The 23,041-nt window shown below is 38.5% G+C and overlaps 1 protein-coding gene across 3 annotated transcripts in view; it reads right to left on the reverse strand.

Moving 5' to 3' along the window:
- cep128 (centrosomal protein 128) overlaps positions 1 to 23,041 on the reverse strand; it is a 363,668-nt gene that overhangs the window by 107,398 nt on the left and 233,229 nt on the right. For all 3 annotated transcript variants that reach the window (XM_079888956.1, XM_079888957.1, XM_079888955.1), the window contains 2 exons: positions 2,832 to 2,909; positions 2,639 to 2,752 (listed from right to left, as the gene is read on the reverse strand). In XM_079888956.1, coding sequence (XP_079745082.1) covers positions 2,639 to 2,752; positions 2,832 to 2,909 — 192 coding nt within the window. The remainder of the gene's footprint in view (positions 1 to 2,638; positions 2,753 to 2,831; positions 2,910 to 23,041) is intronic.

The following is a 23,041-nucleotide window of genomic DNA, read 5'->3' on the forward strand; positions in this document are numbered from 1 at the left end:
CAGGAAGCAGACACACTCTGTCAGTTCAAATCTAGACTAAAAACACATCTCTTTGACCTATCATACACATAACACATTATAGACTTCTATAATTCAATGTTAGGCTGCATAGATTAGGTCAGCCGGAACCGGGAACACTTCCCATGAATCCTGATGTACTTGTTGCATCATAAGAAGGATGGCATCTACGCTAATATTAGTCTCTCTGTTTATCCCGAGGTTTATCGCAGTCTGCTGGATCCAGGCCGAATCCAGATCTGATGAAGGACCTGCGCCTGGACGCGACGACAACGCAGTCCTGAAGTGTCAACTAATCTCTCCCCTGTGAAGACCTCCTTCCCTTCCCTTTACCTCTGTACAGATAAAAAGTTGTCGGGATAATTCCGGTTCACGTGGCTACGCGGAAGCGATAAATTCTGTATTATAAATTTTAAGGCCAGACAATAAGTTTGTTGAGGGTTGGTTTGTAAAGAAGGACTACACGCCTGCGCACATATATATTCAAACGCGCATACCCATAGACTAAACACGTAATACGTATGTGCACGCTAGGGCTGTCAACTTTAGTCGTTTAGTCAACTAATCGGTCGATGCCGTCTTGGTCGACTGACATTCTCATTGGTCGACCAGTCGCATAAATTTTTCTTTTTTTTTTTTCACCAATAAAGAAATTTTCATTGATTTACTCCTTGATATTTATTCCTTTATAAGCAGTTATATATCACTGTATTCTAAATATAATTAGCCTATGTTTTATCCCCAACTTTAAATGCTTTAATTTAGGCTATTTTGTAACAGCGCCACAGTTTAGCGCACCACATAGAACACTCGGGAACCGCACCTGTGGCTGGCTGCACTGCTGCTTCGCGCTCAGTAAGGAATATAGGTAGTAATCTCTATGTCTGTCTGTCCGTTTGCATTTCGATTATTTCGAGAACCGTTCATCCAATCGACTTCACAAGGGAGTGCAGTGTCGCATTTGGTGCAATATAGACAGACACGCGAGACGCGACACGTTCAGAATTAATAGTAAATTACAGAACAGCGCGAGCGGGAAGCGGCGCACCTCACGCGAGCAGGGGTTATATTCACCGAGAACGGCCACTGCACTAGTGATATAAAATGCACACAGTCTGTTAACTTAAGCAATACTTTTAAGATAATCTAATATTTTTCTGATTAACAAATTACTGACACAGTAAAGGGTAGATTTAAATAAAGAAAAACGAAATTTAAATAAAGAAAAACGAAATTTAAATGAAAAAAAACGAAATTTAAATACAGAAAAGATTAAATTTAAATAAAGAAAAACGAAATTTAAATAAAGAAAAAACAAATTTAAATAAAGAAAAAAACGAAATTTAAATACAGAAAAAATGAAATTTAAATAAAGAAAAACGAAATTTAAATAAAGAAAAACGAAATTTAAATAGGCCTAAAGAAAAAGCTCTAGCCAGAGAACACTCCCGTTGCTGGAACACTCAGGCGTCGGTTCTATTTCTAGCATTAACGCGTTTTCCGCGTGGCTCGAGCCGCGCCTGAGACGCGTGTCTCATGCAGGCAGTGTGCAAACTCCAACCTGTTAACATGGGAGCCGAAATAAAAACAGAAACGCCACGCAGCCAGTGTGTCGCCGGCCTTATTCAAGCGCGAATGAGAACCGTTTCGCGGGGGATCCCAGGTGTCAATAAAAAAAAAAAAAAAAAAAAACGTTTTTTCGTTGTTGTTTTATAAATGCTCTATGACAAATGTCGACTAATCATTGTGCAGGACAGGACTTTGGTCAACTAAGCATTTATTTGGTTGACTACAGCCCTACTGCACACCATCAGCATTCTCACAGGTTCGCGTTTTTAAAGTTTGCGCAGAGAGAACATAAGGGTTTTCTGTTAGAACGGTGTCGTGTTAGCGGCCCCTAAGTTAATAACTAATGATCATTGCGATGGAAGTGCATCAATCAAAACTAACTTTAGCTGGACAATAACTTTATTCTAGAGCTGCTGTAAAGCCAAAACAATCTCTGTTACTTGAATTTCCTATTATCACTGTAAAGCTGCTTTGAAACAATGTATATTGTTAAAAGCGCTATATAAATGAAGGTGACTTGACCTGATTTGGATCCGTTGTAAAGATCATTAATTATTAAATTAGATCATTTTTTGCAGAACTGCTTTAGATTAAATGATGTCATCATTCAGCTTAGTTCAGCTCTCATAAAAGTGTGTCATTACAGTCAGAACAATGATACTGTTGAATATTAAGTGTTTAATATTAAGTTAAAATGTAGACTAAACCACTCAATTCATATGGATTTGTTTTACTTTGAGGCGTCAAAGTGGTAGTTGCATAGCTGTCAATGGAGGGACAGAAAACCTTATCAAAAAGATCTTAATTTGTGTTCCAAAGATGAACGAAAGTTTTAGGGGTTTGGAACAACACGACTTTTTGGCAGAACTATCCCATTTAAGTGTCCTCAACTAAACAAGCCAAAGGCAACAGTGGCAAGGAATCTAAACTCCATCAGGTGACAGAATGGAGAAAAAAACCTTAAGAGAAACCAGGCTCAGTCAGGGGACTAGTCCTCTTATGGCTAAACTAAACTTATTAAGTGCATGGCATCAGCGCTATATGTTCATACCCTGTATTCTTGAATCCTCCTCTTAGATTCCTCAAGCTGATGCTGGAGGTCCCCAACTATCTCCTTATATTTGGCAAAACGTTGTTCCACCATTTCTCTCTGCCTCTGTGACTCCTGAAATCACATAAGCCAACCATGATATCTGCCTCAGAGGGAGGTTAAATCTTGACCAAAACATCACCTATGATCCAACCTCGAGATCCTTGAAGTTTTCCAGCAGACTGAGTTTCTCAGGAACTGACTCCAGATGATCCAAGGCCAGCCTGGTGCTCTGGAAAAGAAGAATATTCTGTCATTTATATTTATTTCATTTCAGTTCTCAAATTAGGATTAGGAAGCGTCTTTGAGAATTGCGCTTTGTCGATTGCTTCAAGTCAATGGAATGAGTGCATCTCCCAGAAGAGGCAAGGGTCAATTTCTGACAGCAGCGTGTTGTTGTGCCAAGCAGTAATGATGTAAATAGACGGAGCTGTGAGTAAAGGCTGAAGGTTTTCAGGAGCTAATTAAATGTTCGTCAGCCAGCCATAGCACATAATGGTGATTGATATGGTAGGCGTCAAATAGCTTTTTTTTCAAACTGTATAAATACTGCTGAGTCGATACAGGTGTCAATACTTTTAACAAACGACAGCATATTTCTAAGCCAAGTAATGATTTGTAATTCAGACATTTAACAGAAATCGTTATGCTTCTGCAAATAGTGTACTACGGTCTGGAACATTTCAGAAATGTAACTTTGCAGACAGAATATTCTGTACCAAAGCACAGAAAGAGACCCTTTCTTTGCTTTGGTACAGAATAATCTGTCTACAAACTCAGCTTTACAATGTAAACTAGATTTGCATTTCAGAAGTGCTTTCAAGTCACCAGAAGAATAGTATTGTAGCTATATGTATGTAGTTCTATGTAAATGAATTGTAGCATAAACAAAGATAAATTATAACAGAACTTTGCACGTTTAATGTAAAATTTGCAATCTATTCAAACACATTTCAGAGGAAAAAAACTATAGTTAACAATTAACTGCATAAGTGTGCTGAACTAATATTTCGTTGAAGCACCCTTTATTAGTTTATTTAGATAGGAGTCTATCAGTTTGGTACATCTTGAATTGAGAATATTTTCCCACTCTTTTTTTTTTTGGCAAAAACATTCCAGATCTGTTAAACTGTGAGGCCATCTTCTGTGCATGGGACTCTTCAGATCCCCCACAGATTTTCTATACGATTCAGGTTTGGCTTTGGCTGGACCATTCCAAAACATTCAACTTTCTTTGCTGAAACCATTCTTTTGTTGATTTCGATGTGTGTTTTGGATTTGGAAAATGAAGAGAAATAGCGATCACCAAGTTAAGTGGTCTAAATGTATTTGTATGTATACATGTCTGTGGAAGGCGTAAGACCATAAAATGTTTGTCCGAATGCAATGATACAATGTCCTACCTGCCTGTCAACATATGTATTTCTATATCTCCGTGCACCCTGCTTGCGCAGACATCACACCTCATCAGCGCGTTTCATGTTATGAGTTAGACAGACGTCAGTCATCGTCCGATCACCGCAGCTGTAACAGCAGCCACATTTTACAGTTACTGTAATTTGTTAGAGATGGAAACCCATGATGTTATACTCGGAGCGGCTCGTGACTCCAATATATGCGTTTCAATGCTGAAATTAATCTGTAGCAGTCAGGTGGGTACAGGTCAGTGCTCTTTAAGTTGTTTATATTCATTATTATTATAATGTTACATGCTTTGAGACATGAGGTAATTTAAAGGTAGTTCACCCAAAAATGAAAATTCTGTCAATTACTCATCCTCATGTCGATCCAAACCCGTAAGACCTTTGTTCATCTTTGGAACACAAATTCAGATATTTTTTATGAAATCCGAGAGCTCTCTGACCCCTCCATAGACAGCAATTTAATTACCACTTTCAAGGCGCAGAAAGGTAATAAAGACATCTTTAAATAGTCCATGTGACTACAGTGGTTCAACCTTAATTTTATGAAGCAACGAGAATACTTTTTTGTACACACAAAAAAACTACTTTATTCAACAATTTCTTCTCTTCCGTATCACTCGCGTTCATGAGAGCACCACGATGCATGCGTGTTGGCATTCTGACATATAGCCCAGGAACGCTACACTGTGTTCACCAGCAGAGGAAGACGCACGCTGTATGTAAGCTATTGAACTCTACATGAATTGTGCTTTAGGTCTTAGTGTAACTTTCCCATTACATGATTCTGAGTTACTGAAGTTACTTAATTTACCGCTTCTATACATCAAGCAAATGAAGATGTGCAGTGAACGTTTTTCACCAGACGACTTCAAACCAGGTCAAGTAAAGCTACAACGATTTCTGAAATCAACAGCTGTGCCCAACCTGTTTTTACAAAACACAGAGGTATGAGTGAAATCGTCATGGGGAGATTGTTGAGGGTGTTAAAGTTACAATACAGTCATTTAGTTAATTACTTCACTTTCATATGATGTTTTTAAAATATTCTTTTTACTTACAGTAAATTACATACTAATTACACCAGTAATATGAAATGTTTTTGAAAACTACAAATGATCCATCACAGCTCAGTCAGGACCCCCAGTCAGAAGTACAATACAAGCTCAGTCAGGACCCCCAGTCAGAAGGCCCATCCCAGCTCAGTCAGTACCCCCAGTCAGTAGGCTCTACACAGGAACCACGATCAGCAGGTCCATTACAGCCCAACCAGGACCCCCAGTCAGAAGGTCCACCTCTTACCAGTCTTCTCCCACAAGTAACTGATAAATGTGGAATTATTTTATTATTAACACAGAGGAATTATTTTCGGCTGCATATTTAGCTGGTGTTCCACAGTCAACCCCAGTTAAGCCACATAGCATCCAAAGTTCTACATGAGAATCCGAGGATTCAGTTCAGAAAAAAGTCCAGAAAAAACTGAACAGCGGTCACATCCATTAACATCAGGGACACACTACTCCTTACCTCCCACGAAGTCCTATCAATCAGTAAGCCAACTTTAAATAATGGTAATGTACTAATTCTGTGGTGGTTCTTATAAATCAAAACTGGACTATTATGTGGTCTATAAAGTCTACAATGTCATGTGTTTGTTATATAACAAACAGACTTTATCAAAGAATTTGCTGATTTTCTATCAGAGTTAGTACTGGCTGTAGATAAATTCCTAATTGTTGATGATTTTAATATCCATGTAGATAATGAAAAAGACTCATTGGGATTGGCATTTAGAGACAATCTAAACTCGTGTCAGGACCCACTCACTGTCGTAATCATACTTTAGATCTAATATTGGCACATGGAATCAATGTTGAGGCCGTTGAAATTCTGCAGCAGAGCGATGACATCTCAGATCATTATCTAGTAAAGTCAAGTCAAGTCACCTTCATTTATATAGCGCTTTTAACAATATAGATTGTTTCAAAGCAGCTTTACAGTGATAACAGGAAATTAAAGTAACAGAGATTGTTTTGGCTTTACAGCAGCTCTAGAATAAAGTTATTGTCCAGCTAAAGTTAGTTTTGATTGATTCACTTCCGTCGCAACGATCATTAGTTATTGGGGCCGCTAACACGACACCGTTCTAACAGAAAACCCTCAAGTTCTCTCTGCACAAACTTTAAAAACGCAAACCTGTGAGAACGCTGATGGTGTGCACATGTGTATTACGTGTTTAGTCTATAGGTATGCACGTTTGAATATATATGTGCGCAGGCCTGTAGTCCTTCTTTACAAACCAACCCTCAACAAACTACTTGTCTGGCCTTAAAATGTATAATACAAAAAATTGTATCGCTTCCGAATTGCCATGTGAACCGGAATTATCCTGACAACGTTTTATCTGTACAGAGGTAAAGGGAAGGAGGCCTTCACAGGGGAGAGACTAGTGGAGAGAGAATAGTCTTGTGTATACTTCATTTAGCCAAAGCCGACTCCCTGTTACAAATATGGTAGAACTTTCACTTCTACCACGAAAGATTGCTTTATAAATAATTTTTTCTCAGATAGCTTAGAAAAACTCGATGTTGTAACAAACTATTGACTCTCTTTTCCAGCACTTTAGACACAGTTGCTACTTTGCGCTGAAAGAAGATTAAAGAAAATAGTCCAACGTCGTGGTACAAGCACACTTGGGCCCTCAAGAGAGCAGCCAGAAAAATGGAGCATAGCAGGAATAAAACAAAACTAGAGGTTTTTTGCATTTCGTGGAAAGAGAGCACGATTGCGTACAGAAAGGCAATAAACAATTGAACAACAATTGAGGATGTAATTATAATTTTAAACATTTTTTAGAGAAGGTTACAGAAGCATCAAGCTCTGTTGCCATTGCTTTAAGAGAGGTCTGAATTCTCTTTTGGAAAATGGAATTGACATAGAAGTGATGAATATGTACAGATCCACGTCTATATAATTCATCACGAGTTTGACATCTGGCATGTAGTGAAAGGAATGTACATCTTGCATTACTAAACTTCTTATGCTTGTTTACATGTATGGAATACATACATTTCATGGCCACATGAACACAATGGCCAATCAGAGGTGTTTACGATTCTGCTCAACAGCGCTCAAAAGCGTCACAATTTTTTACATTTCAGTACCGACTTGGTACCGAAGTCGGTACATTTTGACAACTCTAATAGAATGTGGTTTTTCCAAAGCAAACCAAAGAGTGGGTGAAAAGGAAAATGTATAAACCCACTTCACAAAACTTTAGGGATGGACTGCTTCAAAAAGGACTGGAGCGGTGCAATGACCCCACTGTGGTTTTCAAGGACCCAACCTCTCAAATTGCCCTTCCCAATTTACCGTGCAATACTGCAACGAAATCTAAACTGGACAAAGAAACAGTAATCGCTAAGCATGTGTCAAGGTGTACAAAGTAGACCACTGACATTCACACAGTAATAGTTTTCTTGCCTCTTTTTGTATTTTGGATATTTCTTTTAGTAAAATGCTAGCTGCACATGCATGTTTACCTAACCACTTGTGTAAAAAAAAAAAAAATGTATAATGTGTAAAAGTGCTGGGAAGACCAGAAAATTGCTTATCTAGTACAGTGATATTACAAAATAAGACAAAAAAATCTTACCATATGGTAAAGCCCTACTCCGACTGAAATGGTCTTAGCAGTTTTTAGCAGTTTTCAGTTGGTAGGCTGTAACTGACATACAAAAGCCAATTTATGTTGTGTAGTGATGTCTATTTTTATTTAAACAGTACCAAAACAAGCAATACCCACACAATGTGTTTGTTGAAAATATCTATACTAATAATAAAAAATTAAAAGTAGAAAATGTGTATTGTTTTGCTGTATTTTTCTTTAAATTAGTCAAAGCTTCTTTGGCTTCCTTGAAACCCACATATGTTCCAGATGATGATAGGCATCTTGCCTGTATTGATTGCACAACACATGATGGCAGAACTTCTCTGTTGTGTCTTCCCAGCTTTTGACCTTTGAGAATCTACTCCAGTACAACCCGGTGCGCCACTGTCTGCACTGGCTGTAAACAGAAAACAGATGTATAGTAAGTACCTAGGCTGCATGTACAGATGTGGTCTTTAAAAATGCGCGTCTCAGAGAGAAGAATGCTGCGAGCACTTCCGAAATTCTGCGGGATCGTGCAGAAGGGGGATTAGATGTTGGACGCAGGAAATAATAAATCCTGTAGATGGCAGTCGAGTTTCATGTGGCCATACTGAGTTGACGAAGTATGACGAATACAATGTTTTCTTTTGCCAGTTACATAAACAGTCACATATTCTTCATAAAAATCTGACTCAAACGCGCATCATTTGTCTTATTTTTTTTTCTGTGTACTTACAGTAGAAGAGACGTGATGTAGGCTATGATAACTGAGTCTTATAACACAATAATTTGCGAAGACCTTTGAAGAGACCGAGATCATTTGCGCATTATCATTATCTAATTTTACATTTAGTTCATTTTTGCATCTTAACGTTTTAAATAGTTTTAACATGGTTGTAATGCGCTTTTCTGCATTACTGTACAGTACTTTTTATATTATCATGTTTCCCTTATAGGCGTCGATTTCGGTGGGGACGGTGGGTATGCACCCACCAGATTTCGTCATGAGTCATTTTGTACCCACCACTTTTAACTTCAGTCCATAATAATTTGACTTTGGGTTCTATTGACCGTTTTCAGTGGTTATGAGGAGCTTAATTAATTTAACCTGAGATGTGCGTTATATCGCCTTTTGATCATTCTTTGTGTTGTCGATTTTTGACACAGTTTCATTATATGTTCATAATAATTTGATTCATAATTATGTCATTTTTTTCTAAAAGTAAAAAAAAACTAAAAGATTTTCTAAAAGCAATATTCTAAAGAGATACAAAGACAGTGTACGCCACCAGATTTCGTCATGAGTCATTTTGTACCCACTACTTTTAACTTCCGTTGACCGTTTTCAGTGGTTATGAGGAGCAATATGAGAGAAAAATTTTTGTAATCATTGTCTGACACAACAAAAAAAAAAAAATTATAATATTCATTTTATTTTAATTTTCGTGTTGCATTTATGAGGGGAAAAAACAACGTGTCAGTTTACGGTTATGGACGTGAGCGCTCTAAAAGCGGCACTAAAAGACTGCTTTAAAACTTTCACAGAGACCTCAAACAGAACAGCTGCCTTTCTTTAAATTGAATTTCGTTTTGTATTAATTATATCTTAATTTTAATCAGTGTTTCGTGAACCATTTGCCTGGATTTAAGAAGTAAATAGCAGACAATCACGACATTGGAGGCCCCGGCGATATCTCATAAATGAACCGAAACTCAGCGTGTAATGAACATTCACATTTACAGTGTATTTAGACACATTTAGACGCATTCACAATCATTACTTTTACCGGTTCTTTGTGGCAAACTTTATGCGTGCGGTCGTGCGCAGTGCGGCTATATTACGTAAACACTCATGATCCATATAAGTAGGCTAATTAAATTAATATAAAGGGGCGATTTGTCCATGAATTACTTAAATGAACAACTAGCCTAGTATACTAGTCGACTAGAAAAAAAAAAAAGAAAAAAAACCTTTTAGTCGAAAGCAGCCCTTATTCCACATATTTTCAAACCAGGCAACATGACATCTGTGTTGAGCGAGCGACCGGAATGAATAGCGGAGCGGAATATTCAGAAATGCGCTCTCCACTCACGAGCTCTGATCGGAACAAACCCGAACCTCACTGTCTGCTGAACTTGCAGAATCATCAAAATATAATATTTTCTAAAGAAGAATTTTAAAACTTTATTGGTGGTAGTTGAGAAGAATTCCTCTTTCCATATCTAAATCATTTCGAGTGCAATATAAATGTACATTACTGTTATTCTTATTATATAAGAATAATACGTATTTTTTACAACATTTTTAACATAATAGAGAATATAAGTTTAGCGTGTTGTGTGTATTTCCTAATTATAAGCTTTTGGTGAAATTGCAACAAAACTAAAAGAGTAAAAGTGCATAAAAACATAAAAACATGGCGTCGTCTCAAGAAATATCTGCGTACACACGAAACCACTGAAACCGATTTTAAAACGATGTAGCCTAGTAGGCTATACATACCAGACCAGGCACTGTAATTCTGCCACAGTATACTAAAAACGTAGAAGACTTAAAGCATGCGCATAAACCTTGCGCGCTATACAACAATAATATTAGGCACAGTAGCTTCTTTTTTTCTTTTCTTTTTTTATCAAGAACTTTGTTGAACAATATGAACAACCATAAATGGTCTGGTACAAAATATGAGTCACGATATTCGATAGTTAACGGATGCATAAAGCTTGCCACAAAGAACTGGCAAAAGTAATCATGTGTCAAGTATAGCAAGGAGACATTTTAATTGTTTACTAATAATCTAGTGTTTTATGTGTCAGTCAAAGATGTTGACAATGCTGACTCGTCATCTTCGCAGATATTGTGAACGTGCCTATAGAGAGAAATGCACACTTACATAAGAGAGTTGTCTGTTTCTTTTCGTTTTGAATTGTTTTGTTTAAAAGTGGACATTTCAAACTTTCTAGATACATTTCTGAGTTTCGGTTCATTTATGAGACGAGCTCAGTTCACGAGCAATGCAAGTTATATCGCGCCGGTGCCTCCATTTCCTGATTAAATAGTCTTAAATGCGTCTTCGTGGACAGAAACCAATATAATCTTCCTGATTTAATCACGTAAATCATAAGTCTAAACACAAGCACCACTCTTCTGAATGATGGTAACCACAAACCTCCAAGAGTTTGTAAACCAATTGTTTGTAAAACATATTTAATACTTACAAATTTAAAAAAAAAAAAAAAAATTGTTTTGCAGTGTATAGGCTAAATAAAACGACATTAAGAAAGTTATTTCCAAAATGTAATTAATTGCACAGTCTTTGTTTTAGCTGCTTGTTTTAGCTCCTAACAATTGCACAGAGTCAAGGAAGTACAACCACCCACCCCCCAGGTCTGCCGATTCAACCCCCAATGCTAATCGATCTCCTCTCAGGGAATCAAAAGAAAACCGGTTTTTCCAGTTTTCACCAGCGTGTGGTTGGGGTTTTAATCCCTTGCAGTTCCTTTGTTTAAATGCTATAAGCAAATCTACTATACATACGCTTTAAGTTATTTCAAATTAATGTTTATAGCTTAATTTGTTGATATCGCGTAACTTAATTTGACATATGTTGATATAACCAACTGACATTGTAGATTCCATTGCATGCCAGGAAGAGGCTTATGCTTTGTTTTAAGTAATGAGCATTTACTATAATATAGCCGCACTCAATCGCACGACCGCACGCATAAAGCTTGCCACAAAGAACCGGTAAAAGTAATGATTATGAATGCGTCTAAATGTGTCTAAATACACTGTAAATGTGAATGTTCATTACACGCTGAGTTTCGGTTCATTTATGAGATATCGCCGGGGCCTCCAATGTCGTGATTGTCTGCTATATTTACTTCTTAAATCTAGGCAATTGGTTCACGAAATATTGATTAAAATTAAGACATAATTAATACAAAACGAAATTCAATTTAAAGAAAGGCAGCTGTTCTGTTTGAGGTCTCTGAGAAAGTTTTAAAGCAGTCTTTTTGTGCCGCTTTTAGAGCGCTCACGTCCATAACCGTAAACTGACACGTTGTTTTTTCCCTCATAAATGCGAACACGAAAACTAAAATAAAATGAATATTATATATATATATTCATCAATATATCAGACAATGATTACAAAATTTTTCTCTCATATTGCTCCTCATAACCAAAACGGTCAACGGAAGTTAAAAGTAGTGGGTACAAAATGACTCATGACGAAATCTGGTGGGTACACGTACACTGTCTTTGTATCTCTTTAGAATATTGCTTTTAGAAAAACTTTTTTTTTTTTTTACTTTTAGAAAAAAATGACATAATTATGAATCAAATTATTATGAACAAGTAATGAAACTGTGTCAAAATTCGACAACACAAAGAATGATCCAAAAGCGATATAACGCACATCTCAGGTTAAATTAATTATAAAAAACAGGGAACATTTTGTAAAAGCAAAACTGAACAAAATGCATAATTAAAATAATTGTATTAGGCTATGTGATACCGAATATTTAATACCACTTCCCCATAATGTTGTAATTATTTTTTTAAAACAACATCTGTCAAACTGTCAATCAGATACCTCTTATCTGGTCATTTTTATTTTATTTTAGAAGTCATAACTGTTGATCACCCTTTATATGGATTTTGTGAATATGAATATTTAGAATATTTACAAACTGTCGGCAAGACCTCAAGCCAACCCCGGACATTCTGAGACTAACGTGGAAAAATCTTTATGCTTAATGCATTAAGACAGTTTAATTAAAATATTTATTAATAATTTAATGGCAAATCAGATGCGCCCAACGTATGCTACGCGTTGTGCTGCGACATTACCTCACAAGAAATATCTGCCCAAGAACAATCACACAAGAAATATCTGCACGAATTAAGAATCTGGGTAAGTCGCATTATTTAAGCCTTGCATTATGTTAGGATGATTTTGTGTATATATATAAAAAAATACTGCTGGGTTTTTACAGGCAGAGCCACGTGCATTATGCTCACACTAAATTCTCTGTTGTATAAATGCGCATTGCATGCACAATCATCTTAATAGTTGTACAAAAAAGTTATGCGCTGGCAAGAACGTCACTTTGCTGTTTTAATAAAAGCAATGTTAAATATTCTGCATGCACTCATCTCCTGGAAACCACAGCAATGACAAAGCATATAAAAATTCGTAAACGTTGTCCAATACCCCTTCTTGTCTTAATGAACCTTTTGCATTTACAAATATTTTCAAATGTCTGTATAATACAGTAGCCTACTGTAAATATTTGTGTCTATTACTATTTATAATTTATATTTTATTGTGGATGTTTTCTCACAATCATGACGTAATGTGAAGTAAAATAAAAAATCTAATGTAAAGTTGTTTTTTATGCGCCACCTGGTGGATATTCTGTGAAGCGAAACACATTGAGGGATTTTTTTAAGTAGGCCCCCCCGAAGCACTTGCAGAATTCTGCGAGACTCTACGAGACGAATTGCCGAATGCCGCGGGAGAAAACGCGCGTTTTTAAAGGCCAGATCTGTATAATATCTCATTAGTAAAGAAATTGGCTACTTACTCTACAGATAGTGAGCCACCAGGTCCTTCTGGCCTTCGACGTCGCTTCCAATTCACTTTGGGCAAATAAAAAAATCACTTCTAAAACACAGCGGCTAAGCAGGGGCGGCAAGCTGGGATCCTCTGTTGAGATACATGTGTCGTCTGAATTATCCAAACTTTCAAGCTGTGGCATGAAAATATACCAATTGATGCAGCACACACTCTCCTGCTCAGTAGGCATCGCTTGGCACTGATGACATTTATGATACCACGTTCGAATAAGTAAGGTTGGGCAAAAAATTGCAATTCATCCTCTATGTCGAAATCTGAAGACATATTTATGAACCATTTTATGTACAGTGTGCGTCTTCCTTTGCTTGTAAACACAAGCTTCCGGGTTATATGTCAGAACGCCAGCTCCTGTGTCATCTCCACACGCATGCATTGTAGTGCTCTCTTGAACGTGGATTTCATCGAAAATATCTTAATTTGTGTTCAGAATATGAACAAAGGTCTTACGGGTTTGGAACGACATGAGGGTGAGTCATTAATGACAGAATATTTTTGTTTGAACTAACCCTTTAACCCCGTCTTGTGACGCTTTGCAAACTCTGCAGTGATCATGTGTTTTGAAGGAGGCGTGGCTTTGGAGACGCTCTGAAGGGAGGGTGGGATCTTATGCTTTCTAAGGTAGCTTGCTATTGCTAGCCACTCTGAAAATTGCCAACCCTACCTTTAAGCTTTATTCCACATCTGCATACTTTCCAACATTTTTGTGGACAGATGATTACAGCATTTCACTAGGTTTGTAATGAGATGAGTTTTGAATGTTTTGAGTGATGAATGTTTTCACAGAAACTAAGTGTTAATCTCATGCAAGAGAATAATTAAGGCAAAAGTATTGTGGTGCAGGGCTATTCAATTGGTGGCCCGGAAGCAACCTCCAAATGGCCCAGCCCATGGTCCCGCCAAAAACGCACATCCCTATGTAAATTCATACAGTAGTACAGACCACGTAGCCTAGCAACACGCAAACAATGCAGAGCGTGCCGGTAGTAGCCTAGATTACTATCAATGTCTTTCTCAACACTGAAACGTAAAACTGCGAATGAAAACCGTCAGTTTAACCCTGCCTGGACTGACAAATACTTGTTTATTTTACCGCCACATCCAAATGCCAAACCGATGTGTTTAATTTGTAATGAGTGTGTTACATTTACATTTAGTCATTTAGCAGACGCTTTTGTCCAAAGCAACTTACAAATTAGGACTAAATTAAGCGAGTCATCGTGAAGAGGCAAGAAACAACGCAAGAAGTGCTCAAAATACAAAGTTCAGGCATTGTTCAGAGTAGCATAAGCCCGATAAGCGAGGGTTTAAAGGAAAAAGGATTTTTTTTTTTTTTTTTAGGTTAAGAGCTCACGGAAAAGATGGGTTTTCAGCTGTCTTTTGAATGTTGCCAGGGATTCTGCATTCCGGATGTGGGTGGGGAGAGCATTCCACCAGCATGGAACTGTGAATGAGAATGTTCTGGAAAGTGATTTTGTGGCTTTCTGTGATGAACCACGAGACATCGCTCGTTGACCGATCGTAGGCTTCTGGTAGTAGACTTGTAGAAGTGAGTGAAAGTAGGAGCGAGCTGAGCCTGTGATAGATCTGTAAGCAAGCGTCAATGCCTTGAAATTGATGTGAGCAGCGAGTGGTAGCCAGTGCAGAGAGATGAACAGAGGAGTGACGTGGGCCCTTTTGGGTTTGTTGAAGACAAGACGAGCTGCAGCGTTCTGAAACATTTGTAGAGGTTAAGTTGCACATGATGGTAGTCCAGCCAGAAGAGCATTGCAGTAGTCAAGCCTAGAAAAGACCAGGGCCTGGACGAGGAGTTGTGTTGCATGCTCAGTTAGGAAAGGCCTGATCTTCCTGATGTTGTGCAGTGCAAACCTGCATGATCGGGCTGTCTTTGAAATGTGATCTGTGAAGGTCAGCTGGTCATCAAATGTTACTCAAAGATTTCTGACCGACCTTGATGGGGTGATAGATGATGATTCTAGCTGGATAGTGAAGTTGTGCTGTAGAGATGGATTGGCAGGGAGATGAGCTTTGGATACCTCGCCTCTCCATGCGACCCTGAAGGACCTACCTGTGAGATAGGACTCGAACCAGTGGAGGGAAGTTCCTGTGATGCCCAGTGATGAGAGGGTGGACATAAGGATCTGATGATTCACAGTGTCGAAGGCAGCAGACAGATCCAGGAGAATGAGAACTGAAGATTTGGAAGCAGCTTTACACAGGGAAGTTCCTGTGATGCCCAGTGATGAGAGGGTGGACATAAGGATCTGATGATTCACAGTGTCGAAGGCAGCAGACAGATCCAGGAGAATGAGAACTGAAGATTTGGAAGCAGCTTTTGCGATCCGTAGAGCTTCTGTGACCGACAGTAATGCAGTCTCAGTTGAATGCCCTTTCTTGAAGCCGGATTGGTTGATTTCCAGCTGGTTGTTCAGAGACAAGAAGGATGTTACTTGGTTGAAAACAGCTCTTTCAAGTGTTTTCGCAATGAATGGTAGGAGAGAGATAGGTCTGTAATTCTCTACAAATGATGTGTTTAGTGTTGGTTTTTTAAGCAGTGGTGTTACCCGAGCCTGCTTGAATGCGGTAGGGCAAGTGCCAGTATGGAGGGATGAGTTGATGATGTGTGTGAGTGCTGGTAGAATTGTGGGAGAAATGGCTTGTAGAAGGTGTGAGGGGATGGGGTCTAGAGGGCAGGTGGTAGGATGACTGGAGAGGATAAGTTTAGATACTTCTTCCTCGGTTAGCGGAGAGAAGGAGGAGAGAAGGTTATTGGCTGTGGGAGAGGTTGGTCTGGGTTCCTGTGTGTGTGGTGCTGAGAACTGACTGCTGATAGTTGTTGTTTTGTTGGTGAAGAAGTTAACAAAATCGTCAGCAGTTAAAGAGGAGGCGGGTGGTGGTGGAGGTGGACAGAGGAGAGAGTTGAATGTCTTGAAGAGTGATCGTGTGTTAGAGGAGCTGTTGATCTTGTTGTGGAAGTATGAAGATTTTGCAGCATGAACATCAACAGAAAAGGAAGAGAGGAGAGATTTATACATACAGATGTGTCTTTTGATTTGCGGCATTTCCTCTCCGCTGCCCTGAGTTCGGTCCGGTGTTCACGAAGAACCTCAGACAACCAGGAGTTAGAGGGAGTAGAGCGTGCAGGCCTGGATGAGAGAGGGCAGATATTGTCTAGAGAAGAGGTTAGAGTGGAGCATAAGGTATCCATTGCAGTATTCACATCCAGAGATGAGAATTGTGAGGGTGAAGGAAGAGAAGAAGATACGGCAGAAGAAAGATGGGCGGGAGAAAGTGAACGCAGGTTTCGTCTGAAAGTGACTGGTGGGGGGGGTTGTTGGTACAGGTATAGAGAGTTGTAGACTGAAAGTAATGAGGAAATGATCTGAAACATGGAGAGGTCTCACCAAAATGTTGTCTGTAATGCAGTTGCGTGTGTAAACCAGGTCCAGTTGGTTGCCTGATTTGTGAGTATCTGTGGTGATGAGTCGTTTGAGATCGAAAGAGGCTAGGAGAGAGATGAAGTCTGTTGCATACGTCTTTTCGAGATGAATGTTGAAGTCACCAAAGACTACAAGTGGGGTGCCGTCCGGAAAGAGGACAATAGACATCCAGCTCGTCTACAAAGCTTCCCAGTTGACCTGGGGGGCGATAAATGACTACAATATGGATCTTACTGGGAGTTGTAAGTGTAATAGCATGATATTCAAACGAGTTGTTGTTGCATAAAGAAGACAGCGCTGAGTATTTCCAATTGTTAGAAATGAAAAGCCCTGTGCCTCCTCCCTCCCAGGAATGTACTGTATTGAAAGCACATGTTGAGTAAGGGTAAATAAGATAATAGTGGGAGAGGAAAGGGAGAAGAAGATACTTAAGTGCCTTCCTGGTGTCCTTGCTCGGTGGAGTCGCGCAGGTAGAGTCGATGGTCTTTACCCGAGTCGGTCTTCACACGAGGAGGCTGAACACAAGGGCTGAACGCTTCCGCTGACGCTTCCGCTGACGCTTCCGCTGACGCTTCCGCGACAGCGCGCAGACTACAGAGATATAGTGCTGTCACCGCTTGAGTGAGGACAGCTGTCTCGGCGAGCAATTAAGGAAATAAAGCGAAAATGGCCCAAATCGAAACTAGCTGCTAGGAGCCAATACTTAACCCCCAGCTCATACCAGCTCACTTTTGTTCTTATCAGTGCAAAAGACATAAGTCCATCGATTTTTGTCACACAGGCAAATGTTATACATAATTTAAAACTGATAAATGTCGTCTTTTATTTGTGTACACTGATAATTAGAGATGCACCGATTACAATTTTCTAGGCCGATTCCGATTTCCGATTTTTCATTGAGTTTGACCTGCCGATACCGATTTTAGCCGATTCCGATTTAATTTTTTTTCTAACCACTTTACAGCACACACAAATATTTATTTTCGATCTTTTCTTTAACCCTTTCACGCGTAAGTTTAAAATATTCTAACTGACACCCCCTCCCCCCACCCCAGAGTGAGTTTTTTCAAGGCGAACGTTCCCTTTAATGTTTCCATGGCGACGCGTCACGCGATACACCGCAGCCTACTGTATGACAGATGTGTCGCTTTTATTTCGCTTTTCATTTTTTATTCAAACAAAGTATTCACAAACTTTCTTACCATGTCATCAACTAGCCTATCTGATATTCTGATTCTCAAACACGTTTAAGTGAGTATGTTTGGTCGTTTAAAAACCTTTAAATAATCTTGATCTATAACATGAGATGGGCGCCGCAATGTTGTCCTGTCAGTCGGATTTACAGCACGTGAATTCATCAGTTTCTCCCGAAATAAATGCAAGAAAGTGGCCGGTGAACTGAGAAGAATATTGTAAACTTTATAGTTACTTCCACTATGTTTGTCTGATATGAATAACACATGTCGGCAAATTATATTTGAATAGAATGTTATTGCTGCTTCCACAGACATCAGTGTGTATTTTACAAACTCCAAATGTATTGTTTTACTCGTGCTTATGTGTATTTAAATATCTGAAACCTAAAATAAACATGAGGTTGAAAGCACTGCTTAGTTGTGATACATGACAGCGCTGAACGCGTCCGACTCTGGCTCAGCGCCAGCCAACGCGCGAAAGCACAGTTTGAATCTGGCAGTGATGCGACGTCACTGAACATTATAAATGTGGCACCGGTGACCGTACTCTCAGGGGCACAGAAATAAAAATCCCATATATGAGACCGCACCGTTTAAAAGGTTAATCATGCGGTGCCCGAGTGCATTTGACCGGCATAAAATCGGCATATGTCAGACTGACCGGCCGGTCGCCGGTCATGGCCGATCACGTGAAAATCGGCCAATTCCGATCACCAGCCGATCAATCGGTGCATCTCTACTGATAATAAAAACAAAATGTTATGTTTTTCGTAAAGTAAAGAAAATAAACATGATGCGCGTTCTGTCGTCTCTCTCAATGAGAAACTCATTCTGAAACGCGACAGAAAATGACCTGTAACTCAGTGAATGTTTGTCACACAGACTTGAAACGCATGTCTATACAACGCTTGGAGTCTCTATTTTTAAAGTATATAAATTATATAAAAAACAAATATTCTCTGTTTAAGTAATCCGTATATAAAAGCAGCGGGATGTACAGTTTCTCAAACGCGTCCTAATTAACTATAATGTGACCACGCCCACGTGCGCACGAGTGATTGACATGCAAATGTTCCACGCGGAGAAACGCAGACCTGTAAACGCCCTCATTATCTCAAAACAAAGAATCAGAGACTTCGGTAACTTACTCCTCTGCTTTTCATCGAGTTTGGAAGACTGTGTTTGTGCTGTGCTGTTTACCTTGGATTTACCTCAGAAGAATTAGAAGAACGAGATTTGAAGATGAGACGATTTTTAAGGTAAGACATGTTAAACTGGTGGTGCCAGATTAAAATGTATGTTATGAAATGAGATTGGAGTAAAAACATGAACTAATATCGTACATGTATGTATCTATATATAGACAGAAACATATTGAAATGTGAACTAGACTGATAGGCAACCTTTCAGTGCTAAATGTATACTGTACATGTTGGACACGAGGATGTTTTTATATTCTATAATAAAACACAGCATGGTAAAAGTAGGCTAGTATGAGTGTATACTATGGTGAATATTATAATGTTTAGAACCATGTTTACTGTTAAATACTGTTTGTGGATATCTGCTCAAACGTAGATGTATAATATGGTAACAGTAATTAGTTTAATAGTTTTGAGCGGCTTGATCACTTCAGTAAATGTTATCTGCACGCGTTTGAAAAGCAAAATGCGCCAAACAAATAGGCTTCATTTTTTTTGTTCCAAATGTTTATTTTCGTTATGACATTATGAAATGAGATTGAAGTAACATATGATAATCAATATAGTTTTCTCTAGTGCAGTGTTACAGAAGTGTTCCTTTTTAACGATTTATAGGCTATTGTTATTATTATTTTATGCAGCACAGCACATAGCTTATGCCTACAAGGCACAACAAACCTGGTGTTCATTTTATATATACATATATTATATATATAAAATGAACACCAGGTTTGTTGTGCCTTGTAGGCATAAGCTATGTGCTGTGCTGCATTATATATAATATATAGTGTGTGTGTGTGTGTGTGTGTGTGTGTATTCTGTACATTTTAAGAAGCAATTTTAACATGAAAAATCGAAAATGTATTCCCCAAATCGTGCAGCCCTATAGCTTCTCTTGATATCAGCATGTTCACAGCGTTTTTTTTTTTTCTCATTGACCAGATGCTCCACTGAGGAGTCCTGCTGACTTCAACATTCACATGAGTCTCCATACATGAACATGGTAAAGTGAAAAAATCAAACACATTGGAAATGAAAGGTATGTACAATGTTTTTAGGAATGGCACAAAGGTCTCTGTCTTTGGATCATTGTTTTCAATAATGTGGTTTGGTGTCATTTGTTGTGTATCTTTGGATTATGTTGTGTTGTAAATAAATCCAAACAATCAAAAAGCCATTCTTTTTTAAATCTCCTCATTCTTTGTGCAAGGTTGCTCAGAATGACAGAGCCTGATAGCTCCTAATAGAGCCATTAGGGGAGGGCCTTTGTCTTTCTCAGGTGTGAAAACCATACATATTAATGTGTTCACGCCTTCCCGCATAAAGCTTTCTCACACAAAACACGTCTTACAATTTTTAATTCAATATATTGTCTTATCTGAATGAGCAGTCAGGGTGATTTTCACATAGTTTTGGAGCAAATATTCTAGGCTACATGATACAATTTTCAAAAGTCTTGTGAAGAAATAATCAGTATGGTTTCATGGCCTTATTTCAGTGACAATTTATTTTTGTATTTTCACAAACCATGCATAAATGTCATTATCTCAAAACTACAAACTTTTACACACAAGCTGCTGATATATTATTGTAGCAGAGTTTGTGCTAAATACAGTGTAATCAGACTTTAGCCATGAAAATGTCACAAGTAACAGAAATAAGCACAAATGTCAGAGCATGTCAGAACACCTCCAGGGTCCAGAAAACACCTCAGACCCCAGAGGGTTAAGTGCAATTAAACTGCAATAATAATTTTCACTGGCGGCTGTTAGAGTATTAACGCGTCTAGATAATATACAGATTTGTGAGAAGGTAAAAATTAAAAATAAGCAGAGAATCGAAGATAGGCTTACCTCGAGTCAAATAGAACACTGAATAACAGCAGAACTGGTGTATTTAGAAAAAACACTTAAAAGTACTGCGTTGCAGTACTTAAAAATTACAATGTGCGGAGGCACCAAGTTGAGAAACACCAGACTTTCTGCACCAATTTTCCCGAGGGATCTCAAGAGAGGGCAGCAAAAGTGCAGAGTTTGATTGCATCATACAACCGGAGCGGTACTAAAAAACTTACCCCTGTCAGATACTTCCAACATTTGTAGGGTTGAAATTCTTGCTGCAGATGTGTATGAAACGTTGTTAGGAGACCTGATGAAAGCTGATACTATGTCTATAGCAGCAGATGAGTCCACAGACAAAACTGATACTGCTCAGTTGTGCATATACAGTGCTATGCATAAGTGAATACACCCATGCTCAGAGCCGGACAGTAACGGAGTACATTTACTTGAGTACAGTACTTAAGTACAATTTTGAGGGATCTGTACTTTACTCGAGTATCATTTTTGGGGAGTACTCATGACTTTACTCAAGTACATTTGAGAGGCAAATATTGTACTCTTTACTCCACTACATTTCTATCCATAACCGTGAGTACCCGTTACTTCTTCTAAAAAAAAAAAAAGGAAAAAAGAAACATCTCGGAAACCCTCAATTTGTTGTTTCCCTCTCAAATGTGATTGGATTGTGCAGGCGCCACTGATTGGGACAGCCTATTAGCAATCACCTTCAGCTTTCCGCCAAAGTCAACTCCATGGTCAGATTTAGATAAGAGATGAAACCATGGATGAAGACACAGCAGGTCCATCACGGGAGTATTTTTTTTCCCAGGATGGTAGGGGAATACTCATGAATATTCATTAGGGAAGTCATCCCTGATTGGTCTTAACCCCAGTGACGGGTAGGTCTAGGGGTGGGGTTAGGGGTCGGTCATCAGACCAATCAGGGATGACTTCCCTAATGAATATTCATGAGTCTTCCCCTACCATCCTGGGAAAAAATATCGCATCCGAACCCATGGCCCCACCTCGCCAGACTATTTCAATTTTCTGAACAAGTTAATGATAGTTTTCGCTTCAAGTGTTTGCTGTGTTTACGAATGTAAGCACTGTGGCAGTAGTAATGCAATATTTAGAAAATGTACTCTTGTACTCTTGATACTCAAGTACTTTTAAAAACAAGTACTTTAGTACTTTTACTTAAGTAGACATCTGACTGTAGTACTTTTACTTGTACTTGAGTAAAATTTAGCAAGGGGTATCTGTACTCTTACTCAAGTAATGAAGCTGTGTACTCTGTCCGCCTCTGCCCATGCTAAAGTTGACTAAAAAGAGGAATAAAAAATCATATTTTGGAAATTGAACGTAATGCCTTAATTAAAAAAATGAGGAAAAATCCAACCTTTAAGGACACCAATTTTCTTTGTGAATGAATAATGTATCGTAAATAAATAAATGTTCTTCCTTAAAATACATGGTGCATAAGTTAGTACACCCCTATGTTAAATTCCCATAGAGGCAGGCAGATTTTTATTTTTAAGTATTTTTAAAAAAAATTTTTTAGGATACTATGCATCCTGATAAAGTTCCCTTGGCCTTTGGAATTAAAATAGCCCCACATCATCACATAGCCTTCACCATACCTAGAGATTGGCATGGTTTTATTTCAGTTAGCCTAAAAGCTAGTTTGATTTGCATTGAGAGATGATCTTATGGAAAGTACCCCATGCCAATCTCTAGGTATGGTGAAGGCTATGTGATGATGTGGGGCTATTTTAATTCCAAAGGCCAAGGGAACTTTATCAGGATGCATAGTATCCTACATTTTTTTTTTTTTAAATACTTAAAAATAAAAATCTGCCTGCCTCTATGGGAATTTAACATAGGGGTGTACTAACTTATGCACCATGTATTTTAAGGAAGAACATTTATTTATTTACGATACATTATTCATTCACAAAGAAAATTGGTGT

The sequence above is a fragment of the Squalius cephalus genome (genome assembly GCF_949319135.1).
Source record: "Squalius cephalus genome assembly, chromosome: 12".
Classification (NCBI taxonomy): domain Eukaryota; kingdom Metazoa; phylum Chordata; class Actinopteri; order Cypriniformes; family Leuciscidae; genus Squalius; species Squalius cephalus.